Raw genomic sequence first — 11,900 nt, forward strand, 5'->3', positions numbered from 1 at the left:
CCATGTTAATGATAGGTCATTTGATACTAAATTTCAATGGAAATTCTCTGCTCAGGAACTCCAATGAAAAAACAGATCATTCATCTCTCACCAGCAATGCCTGCCATGAGCACAGAAACCTTGGTTTGGACCTGCGTTGGCAACTTGACCATGCAGAAAAATATTTTCGAGCTTTTGGTAAGAAACAACAAGTCTGTGAAAGCGACTGAGTGGCTGCTATGTAACTCAACTTATGACCTTGAGCCTGCAGCATTTGCCTTGGCTCCAAATATTCTACCTATAGGTCCACTTTTGGCAAGCAACCAGCCAGGAGAGTCATCATCAGTAGGAAAATTCTTGCCAGAGGACTCAACTTGTTTGAAATGGCTGGATCAACAGCCACCAGGCTCAGTGATATATGTTGCATTCGGAAGTTTCACAATTTTTGCCCCAACCCAGTTCCAAGAATTGGCCTTGGGGCTGGAACTCTGCAACAGACCATTCTTGTGGGTAGTGCGGCCAGCTGACATCACAGATGGGAAAAGCAATGGCTACCCAAGAGAATTTCATGACAGAGTAGCCGCTAGTGGGCGGATGGTGGGATGGGCGGCGCAGCAGAAGATTCTGAGCCATCCGTCAGTTGCTTGCTTCATAAGCCACTGTGGTTGGAACTCCACCATGGAAGGTGTAAGCAGCGGGATCCCATTCTTGTGCTGGCCTTATTTTGCCGACCAGTTCCTAAACCAGAGCTATATCTGTGATGTTTGGGAGGTTGGGTTGCGTTTAGAACGAGATGAAAGTGGCGTCATATCACGAGGAGAAATTGAAAGTAAGGTGGAGCAAATTCTGAGCAATGAAAAATTGAAAGAAAGGGCTTTGGATCTCAAGAATATAGTCAAGACTAGTATCAAAGAAGGCGGTGGCTCTCACAATAATTTGAAGAATTTCGTTGAATGGATGAAAGCATAGAAAAGTTCATCCTGCGATTTTCAGACTTAAAACAATTTGTGCATAGTTTTTTTTATCTTTCTTTTCTTGAGATTTTGCCTGAAATCATATATCTTAAAAAGAGAGAGGAAAGCAAGAAAGCAAACATCAATAAGGAAGACTTGCCTATTGATATAATATCATTAAGTAGTAAAAATGTTTTTTCACTGTTGCAAAATGCCTATGATTTCGATTATGTTACAAGCAATGGGCAATTTTTTAGGCTCCGTAGTAAAATATTTGGTTTGTGCCGAAAGTCAGCGACCATACTCAACAACGTTTGACATCTAATAAAAATGACCGGCAACTTTTGATGATGGTTGTGGTTAGCAAAAGAGTTGGAATGATTCCTGCAATGTTCATGGGCGATGGCGGTGGCTTTCGGTAAACTCCGACAAGTTCACCCTATAGAAATGGTTAATTTAATCATTTATTCTAATACTCACTTTTAATTAGAATATTTAATTGAAATGAGGGGTAATTAACAAAAGCAAAGTTCGAACTCAAAAGTTATTTTATTTATATTTTAATACTCATCCTCACGTGTTGGCTCAAACTCCCTCTTAATTAGTGAGACCCAACATGTAAAAATTTAATTGAAATGAGAGGTGAATGACGAAAATTTTCTAGAGACCTCTAATATCAAATTAAATCACTGCCCTGTCCCCAAAGCATAAGGAAGGAAGTTGTTTCTGTTCGGTTAAACCGTAACGACGTGGGTGAAGTTGGAAATCGTTGGAGTGGTATTATGTTGCTGTGTTGTGGGTAGGTTTGTCGGTGGTGTGGGTTGCGGGCGAGACAGAGGGGGAAGAAGTGCAAGCCATCGGGTGAAGATCACTTGTTCGACGAAATGCTTCAAGAGGCCGCTGTTGCGGGTGAGGTTCAAGCTGTTGCTGGTGAGGTTCAAGCTGTTGCTGGTGAGGTTAGGAGAAATATGAGGTTAGGAGAAGATATTGTGAACATTTGGTGATCTTGATCAGCTTGTTTCCTTGTAGGGAAGATCCTGTGAGTCATTGGTGATCTTGAGCTGGTTTATTTCAGGGTGTCTCCCTAATTGAAAGAATAGAAATAAACCAAATGATGGGTCAAATCTGATATTCAGCTACCTAATGTCATTCAAATATTAGGCACATCTGAATGTACCAACTCGATATGAGACTTCATTTATTGCATCAAATGGACTTATTGTACAGAAGCCAAGCTCATGGCACTGTAAGCCACAAAGCTAAAATCAGAAATCCTAAGGACATCGTACATAGTTCTCTTAGAATTGATGCTAAAATTAAAGCAAACATAAGAAACAACAATGAGAAATAAAACTTAAGCTAATGAACAAGAGAGAGCTAAGAGCCACAAAAAATGAACAAAAAAATAGCAATCAAGCCAATATTAAAACGAGAAAAGATAAAGAAAAAGCTGAAGAGAAAAAAACAGTGGCAGATCGTCATCTTCCCTTTGAGACCCAATAAACATCAACGCCCATTAAGACAACCCTAAAAGCCAATCATTTCCAAGAGATCACCAAAAGCCATGAGATCAAGTCGATAAAAATGGCAATCAAGTCGATATTAAAAAAGAGAAATGATAAACAAAATAGCCAAAGAGAAAAAAACAGTGGCAAATTGTCGTCTTTGAGACATCAATTCCCATTAAGACAACCCCAAAAGCCAAACATTTCCAAGAGAGCACCAAAATCCATGAGATCAAGTCGATGAGAAAAAAAACAAAGATAAGGAAAGTTCTAAAGAGAAAAAAATAAAACAAGACGTCAAGCATTGGCTCCTCAGCCACACCTCCCATGCAAGATCCTTATAAATATGACATGAATTTGGTTTTGAAAATGTATATCAATGTTAGAGTTGAATCTGGAAAGAGTGAAAGAAAGAGAATAAAAATGGGAAATCCAAATATTTTAATTATGCCTTATCCAGCACAAGGCCATGTACTCCCACTGATGGAGTTCTCGCAACGATTAATCAAACAAGGCTTCATAGTCACGTTTGTGAACACAGAGTATAATCACAAGAGGGTTGTGAATGCATTGGCAGAAAAGAATTATTTAGGAGATCAAATTCATCTTGTTTCAATCCCAGATGGGTTGGATCCATGGGAGGACAGAACTGATCTAGGGAAGCTATCTGAAGCAATCTTCCGGGTGATGCCTGGAAAGCTGGAGGAGCTCATAGAAGACATAAACAGTTCGGAAGATGATCACATCACTTGCGTCATTACTGATTATAGCATGGGGTGGGCTCTGGAAGTGGCAGAGAAGATGAAAATCCCCAGAGCTGCCTTCTGGCCTGCTTCAGGTGCAACAATGGCCTCGATCTTTGACATCCCGAGGCTGATTGACACTGGACTCATCAACAGTACTGATGGTAAGATATCCTGCCCCCTACTTTGATCATTCAGCACCAACAAATTAAAATAGGTTTTGCTGCAAATTCATGCTTTGAAATGAATAAAGTGCTGTTAGAAGTACAGAAAGGAAGAGGAATTAATCAGGATACATACACTTAAATAAGGATGTTTTTCTACTTCGGATATCTTACAATAAATAAAAAAATTTGCGCTAAAATGATGTTCCGTTTTCCTTTTTCTTTCCCTGTTTTTTGCAGGAACTGCAATAAAAAACCTGATGATCCACTTGGCACCAGACATGCCCACGATGAGCTCAACAACGCTTCTGTGGAGCTGCGTCGGTGACTTAACCACCCAGAAAATTATCTTCGAAGTGATTGTTAAAAACACCACTATCTGAAATCTGCTGACTGGCTGATCTGCAACTCGTCTTTTGACCTCGAGCCAGCAGCATTCAGCGTGGCTCCAGAGATGATACCAATAGGCCCACTTTTGGCAAGCAACCGGGGCCAGAATTCAGCAGGCCACTTCTGGCAGGAAGACACAACTTGCTTAGAATGGCTCGACCAGCAGCCACTGCGCTCAGTCGTTTATGTTGCATTTGGCAGCTTTACAGTTATTGACGAGACCCAATTCCAGGAATTGGCTCTAGGCCTTGAACTATCAAACAGGCCTTTCCTATGGGTTGTGAGACCAGACATCACCCAAGGAGCAAGTGATGCCTGTCCAGCAGGATTCCTAGAAAGAGTAGCCGGTCGGGGAAAGTTGGTTGGGTGGGCACCCCAACAGAAAGTTCTCGGCCATCCTTCCATTGCTTGCTTCTTGAGCCATTGCGGTTGGAACTCAACAATAGAGGGTGTAAGCAATGGGGTCCCTTTCCTGTGCTGGCCTTACTTTGCTGACCAGCTATAATGAGAGCTACATTTGTGATGTTTGGAAGATTGGGTTGAAGTTTAACAGAGACGAAAGGGGGATTGTTAGGCAAGGAGAGATCAAGAAAAAGGTAGATAAACTGCTTGGTGATGAAAACTTCAAATCAAGGGCTTTGGATCTCCAGCAATTGGTTTCAAACAATGTCAAAGAAGGTGGCTGCTCTGACAAAAATCTCAACAACTTCGTTGAATGGCTTAAGGCATAGGCTTTTGCTTCTTCTTCTTCTTTCCCTTATGTTTTTACCTTTCCTCTTTGTATTGTTCTTCCATTATACATATATATTGGAAAGACAGCCATGAAAATACAGCCAACATTGAGGGGCAATTATCAAGCAAGCTAGCTAGGACTTAATGCTAGCTTAATAAGAGAATAATAATGCTATACTGCAATAAACAAACTATATTTTGTTGATAAAAGTCTTAGGTGTCAAGAGGCTATAAGCCTTTAACTACTGTTTATTTAATCGTAGTCACTCACTTAAGAACTTGTGGCCTTTTGCCATCTAAAACTTTTATGGACAAAAAAAAAATCTTTTTATTGTACTATACCATGTCTCTTAAGAAAATGACTCCTACGACGACAAGATGGCATGCTTTACCACCTATGAGACATGAGGTGGACAATGAATTAGACTACCTACTTCAACAAGGAAGTATCTCAAACAAAGACTTCTTTTCCACATTTTCCTATTAGACAGTCAAATCTTGCCCCAAAAATCTTCACAAAAGGGATAGCACGTTTGAGTGCAAGGAATTACACAAATTCTGTGGGCTCTTGAAGTCACCCAACCATCCCAACAAAGACTTATTTTTTATTGTTTGTGTCAACATAACATCAGATCAGGATTTTTTAAAGTTATGCATCTAATCATGTATATAATGTCAATAAATAATATGATATTATATACCGTTAAATATACTAATTTTAAATCTTTTTAAAATTGAAATATCATAATTTAACACTTAGATCCTTCATTTGATTTTGTACAAGTTTCTAATATACGAGTTGGAAAACAAAAAAAAATAATGGTTTATATATATATATATATATATATATAAGTGAATATGTTAAAATTTTTAAAGGGTTCCAATTTACACTTGATTGTTTTTATAATTTTATAATTTTAATTTACAGAATAAATTATTTATAAGTTTTATGTAAATTATTATTTTTGATAAAAGAGAGAGAGAGAAAGAGAGTTTAAATAATTTATTTCATTAAATTATTATTATAAAGGAAATGTTAGGCTTAAAAAATATATATAATCCAAAAGAATATGAAAAAACATAAAGGTAAAAAGAGCACATGCATGGTACCCTTTGCGGCCGCTAATCCCGTCAGCAAATCTAGACCAGATTATCTTCTATTTCGTCTTGCATGCGTCTCTTTTGCAAGAAGCGCACGTTTTAAAGAGAAGAAGTCTATGCTTTTGAAAGCTCTCAAGTTTTTTTTTTTTTGTTTTTTTTTTTTTTTATTTGCCATCTGTCAAAGCTAAGTGCGTTCACAACGGTTTCTCTTTATATTTCCATATAACATTACAAATTTTTTTATTCAATTTTTTTTTGCATAGGGTGGTGTGAGAGGAGAAATAAATTTTTTTTTTTTTTTTTTATGATTATAATAAACCATGTGAATTACTACAGTTAACCACGTGCATTAGGTTCAACTTTAACAATTTTAATGTATATGAAAGATATAAAGAAGCGGGAAGATTTTTCGTACATGTAAAAAAAGAAAACAGCTTTAAAGTAGTTGCTGGGATACTTCCATACATAAGTAGTTATTTTATTGGGTATGATGCATATTCGTATGTATACGTATCACAATTTCTATTATGAAACAATTTTCAAAAACTAATTTAATAAATTTTAAACCCTAAAGAGTACTTTAACAAAAGTTGAAATCCTAAAAACCTCTAAGCTCAGAAAAAACAAATCCTCCTTAGTTAGCAACTTTTAATGGATTATATATGATGGCATTTCACCAACATTTAAGCCTCAAATATCTTATAATGTGGATCAGATTCAAACATCCATAGGCCAAGCGGTCCAAGCATTAACTTAGAGGCCCAAACTGATAGTTTAACTGTTGGGAAATATTATTTAAAAAATATGGAAATTAAAGATCCATGGTAAGATACCAAGATATGGTCTTTTAATTTATATACTTGTTATATTTGAACTCTATATTTGTTTAAGAAATATGGTTGCCACATGTGATGCTGACATAGGCTGACATGCACGTGTTGATATACCATTAGCATTGATGTGTAATCACGTGGCATTAATTTTCGTTAGAAATGCAATTAGAATAATCATTTTTAATAGAAGGAAATCATAGGCTGCTAAGTAGTCTCTATTTTATAAAATTCACGAAAACCAATTAACTTGATACTTCCTTTTGAAAACTTGGTTGTAAGGAAAGAATGCCCAAGGGTGTGACAAAATGTTTGTCAAATTCTTTTAAAAATTCTTTTTATAATTCTCTTAAAATCTAATTTTTACCCCTTTAATATCTTTTTTAATTTCATCTCCAGATCAAAACTCTAAGTTCCGCTCTTGTCCACTCTTCTGAATTTGATGTCTACAGCGACTTACTCTATTCCATAAGTCGTCCCCTTTGTGATCCAAATGACATACATAATATATGGTGTTTGATTATAATACCAAATGCTACAAATTTCAAAGAAAAATGCAATGGGTATCAAAAATTTTACCAATAGATAGTACAAAAATGATGTAAAGTTTGTTTATTAGGGACAAAGTTTTCTTTCAAATTGGGTTTGATGAATTTTCTTCAACCTAATCTATAAAAGTAACATGTGTCATTTTAAAAAAAAAACCATGTGAGATGAACATGAGTTTTTAATAAAATTTATTTCAACTTTGTACTTATTATTAAAAAAACATATGCATCTTCCATGTTCATGGGACATATGTCACTTTTATAGATTAAGTTGAAGAAAATTCTTTCAACTCAATTTGGAGGAAAACTTTGTCCATTTATTAGTACCCGTAGCATTTCTTTTTATTAATTATTTTGATCATTTCTAATGAATTAGCTTCACATCATTTTGGTAAAAGATTTGGTACCCATAACATTTCTCAATTTCAAGTATAACTCACTCCTTAAAAACTGACTTGCAAGTCTCGTGTCTAAAACGAACATATTATGAAAAAAAAACATGTATTTATTGCACGTGAAGGGACAATTGACAATTTATTAGACTAATTTATAGTTAATTTATGTCCTACATGTAATTAAGATTACATTTCATGTAGAACGCTTAAAATGATAACATTCTCGTATTTTTTTTTTTAAAAAAAAAAAAACACATAACAACGTTATAGACCGAATTCAAATGACTTCTTCCCATTCACTTTTTTTAAAAAAAAAATAAAAAATAAAAATCAACTTTATAGAAAACTTTGTAGTACTTGGGTAAGTTGGGTCGATCAAATGCATAATAAATTACACCAGGATGGCAGAGAAATTCTCGGGCATCCTAACAGGCAAACACCCCTCAAAAATTGGCTTTTGCACATGGGTCTCTTGACTGCTGAGTAAATTTGTCACTATCATCACAATCACAGCATGCCACAGCTTGGGAGAGGGACAGCAGCTCTGCTGTCCATTTCACTGAGATATTATCTGAAAATATCATAATACCCTCTCTCCATTCTTTTGTAGCGGCAATGACTGTCACCACGCCATGCTCACAGTGACATAGCTCGGCTGTAAATGCTGGCTTTTATATTCCAAAGAAAGAGGTGCAACTCATGGCTCAGATGTGCAGAAAAATGTAAAATCTTGTACATTCTCTCCTGAATCTCAGAAATGATCGACAAATTGCTTAAAAGAAAGAGACCCTTTATGCAGATCAATTGTATAAACACACAACTTAACCAATTTCAATGGCGTCATCCTCCAGAAGAAAGAAAATTTGTAGTGAAATTTCAAATCTCAATGCGAAAACTGTATTGTAGTTCTGCGTTTATCTTCTCATTCTAACCACCCAATTAAAGCACTTGCCTAAAGACAACCAATAAAGAAAAAGGAAAAAAGTAGCTTGAAAAGAGACGAGGATAATAACACATTTGGGATGCCAACAAGATTGGGAAAGGGATAGAGAGAGAGAGAGAGAGAGAGTTAAGAAGATGGCAACCACTTGAGCCCGAGATCTCTCTATTAATTAAAAGTTCCAAACTTTCCTTCCTCATTTTGTTCCACTTTCTCCCCAGCCAAACAGACCATGCAAAATCTGACAACACCGAAAATACCCTCTATTTTTTTTTTTTTTAATTTCCATCAACAAAGAAGGTAAAACTATAATACAACATTGTTCATCCCACTAGACCCATAAAACTCAATGAGTCTCTGCAAGATCACGACCTGGGTCCGCAAGAGAACGATGTACTCCGCGGTTTCTTTAAACAGCTGGTCGGGTTTTACTGTTTCACCATTGTGGGCTGGAATGAGGTTCTTGAGGGCCTCCAACTTGTCTGAGACCTTGGCGCAAGTGTGCCCGCCATTGTTGAAGTTTCTCCGAGCTCTACAAGGACGTGCTTGGAGCCGTCTTCTTGTGCTGGTTCTTCTCGTCAGTCTTCTTCTTGTTCTTCTCAGCAAGGCTTTGCGCTTCTCTGCAGTTGAACTCATTGTGTCTCTGAGGACTGAGAGGGAGGGAGAGAGAGAGAGAGAGATGAGAGTTATAGGGTGAGGAGGACGGGGCTCGGTCTATAAGTAAAGGCGGGTTAAGAGAATGCCACTTGGTTTGGTCTGTTTTACGGGAATGCCATGCTTGGCTTTCTTTGTTTTTTTATTCTTTTCCTTCTTTTTCTTTTCGGGTTATGGTAATTTTCCCAAGAGACTGTTTTTTACTCATTTAAGATATAAAAAATATTTTGAACTTGTAAAAGGAATTTCAAGATAAGCATTTTTGGGTGCAACTCATGGCTAATGTGTTAATAAATTGGGAACGGAATAAATTGGATAGTATTCAGTTAGTTATATTTGAAGGGTATTTTTGTCTTTTACTTTTTAATAAGACAAAAATACTTATTCAATATAATTAACTAGATATTTTCTAATTCAAATAGATTGGAAAAGATCTTAATTATTGTTGAAGACTGATACTGTAGTATTCATTGTCTACCAGCTATAGACGAATAAAGTTTTGGTCCAAAATTTTCTATTTTTAGTGCTTGACGCGTTGTAAAATATTGGCCAATCTTGACCAAAGAAAATAACATTTATAAGTAGTAAAATGGTTTATGCTTTTCATTTGTGTAAATTGCTTTATGTCGCTCTCGAACACGACTAGACATGCAATTGTGACAAAGTTGTTTATGTAGCCTACTACGTGTCCGAGCATGTTTCGAGCTGCCCAAACACATGCTCGGGTAAGTGGGCCTCACAAAGGCCAATATTGCTTGCAATTTTGACAAACAATTGCACTGGATCTCAATCACCACACCGAAGACCTTTTATTCTTATACACTTTTTTCCCGAAAAGATTTTCAACAAAAAATATTTTATACGAAACAAACAGAGCCTTAATCTAAAAAATTGTTACGTATTCCTTAATTATTTTAACTAAATGTGAGAAATACATAATTTTTTTAACAAAATTTTCTCTAACTTGTGGGACATATGACAATTAAAAAAGCATTAGCGTATTCATTGTTAATACTATCAGAAAAGCATATGTTTCTCACATGTTTATAAGACTTGATAATTTTATATACAGTACTTAAAAAAAGAAAAAAAATTCTCCATCTTATTATAATAAAAAATATTCATTTCAAATTTGAGCAGTGGGATATAGAGATAAATTAATTTTTATTCTGCCTTTTTTTTTTTTTAACATTAAATTCGCTATCAGCACCTGACAGTGTTATAAATGTCATAGTTTTTATTTTTTCCATTAGATATATTAATTATCTAGATTTCCCTTTACCCCATTTTGGAGTAAGAACTTTATTCCCCACGAGTTAAATGGCGTATATGGTTTAATTGGTGTACAGTGAGGATCTAATATCTAGGGCAACAGGCCCTGCAAATATCCTGAAGATATCTTAGCGCAATGAGACTGAGGACACCATTTCCGTGTGTAAATTGAAAAGGGAAAGCGGGAAATAGCCGAGCAGGTCGCTACTTGCGGGCCAGAGGGGTGCAAAGCCTGCCCGTCTGCACGGAACATGTGAGCTTGGGGACCTTTTAACTTCCCCATTCCCAGAATACCCTCTACTTATAAAAACACAGTATTAGATTTTCCATCACTAACCTCTCCTTTAGGGTAATAGACAAAGGGCAACACAGGCAATTGTTCAAAAAAGAGAGTTGTACGACTGGGGGGGGTGTGAGTGAGTTGCCTAAATGGTGCATGTGGAGGAGAAACGGGCCAGCAAGGCAGAAAAAGGGCAATAGGGGCAATTTGGAAGTGAGAAAGCACATGGGAAGCACATGCAGATAAGGGGTTTTGGAGTTTAGCTTTGAGGGGAGAGAGCATGTGACAAAGGAGAGACAGTGGGGCAGCACGAAATGTACAGCATGTTCTGCACATTCCCTGCATGGAACTGATGGTGCGGCAGCCCCTTTTGCACTCCTCCCCCTCCCTCTCTTTTTTCTTTAATTATTAATTTATTAACTAATCTCATATTTAAAACCAGATTTACCTGATTTGGCGCACATGTTTACACTACTTGTATTTCAAGCTATTTCAATCCGGCATGTGTGACATGTGTATCTAGTGCACCTCACCTCACTTCATTCATTCTTATTAATTATTACAAAATTTCAATCTAGAAAACTACCTTCTAGGTTCATGCAACCTGGATGACTCTATGTGCATAACAGTACGTTGTTTATATATATATATATATATATATTTTGTCATTAATGTTGTTTGGTCTAGCGATTTTAGTTTTATTTTACAGATCTAATTGTGTATATATTTAACATAATTTACGCCGTTAGATTTAAAAAGAGAATCTTAACATAATAATGCTTATCTTAATGGGAAGCTTCCATCTAAATTTTAAATTCAATATACTATAGCTAGTCTCATCAAATATTAGAGACAATTAATGCTTTATATTTGACTATCATCTTACTCTCATCCCATTCGATAAGCCATGCATCAATCTTTATTTTAAAATAAAAAAATAAAAAATAAAAATTCAATGTCTAATAAGTATGAAAGTAAGATGAGAGTTGAGAGAGACACGTACTCACAAACAAGAGTAATACTTTTTTTTCACACTCATTTATCACACATATTTCGCACCGACTAACGTAACGTGTTTTAAGTAATTTTTCTTTTGTTTTTACTTTTTGTAAGTGAGTGGCATTAAAAAAGTTACTTAAATACATATTACATCAGTTTGTGTGATAAATGAGTATGAAGAGTAATATTACTCACGCACAAATAGACATACATTGAAATTATGTAATTTTAAATTGATCAAGCAAAACAATCCGGTGAAAATAAAGCTATTTAATTGTTCGAAAAACCCCATGGCAACTCAGCTGGGCTACCCCTCAACAACATGGTATTTTTTTATTTTTTTTATTTTTATTTTTTAATCTTAGATGCTAGGTTTATAATTAGAAGATCATTTGGAATGTGCTAAATACATTGT

At 35.8% G+C, this 11,900-nt stretch overlaps 1 protein-coding gene and 1 pseudogene across 1 annotated transcript; both read left to right on the forward strand.

Annotated features, from left to right (window-relative positions):
- Window positions 1-36: 36 nt before the first annotated feature.
- On the forward strand, window positions 37-948 carry LOC132182151 (UDP-glycosyltransferase 83A1-like). The gene has a single exon (XM_059595343.1). It carries the CDS (start codon window positions 37-39, stop codon window positions 946-948), a length of 912 nt encoding a protein of 303 aa, XP_059451326.1.
- Window positions 949-2,830: 1,882 nt separating this feature from the next.
- Window positions 2,831-4,556, forward strand: LOC132182930 (UDP-glycosyltransferase 83A1-like; annotated as a pseudogene).
- The last annotated feature ends 7,344 nt before the right edge of the window (window positions 4,557-11,900 follow it).

The sequence above is a fragment of the Corylus avellana genome, chromosome ca5, assembly GCF_901000735.1.
Source record: "Corylus avellana chromosome ca5, CavTom2PMs-1.0".
Taxonomy (NCBI): Eukaryota; Viridiplantae; Streptophyta; class Magnoliopsida; order Fagales; family Betulaceae; genus Corylus; species Corylus avellana.

What these genes read in the sequence shown, in the direction of transcription:
- LOC132182151 (XM_059595343.1), top strand. Translation starts at nt 37, where the DNA reads ATGGAAATTCTCTGCTCAGGAACTCCAATGAAAAAACAGATCATTCAT.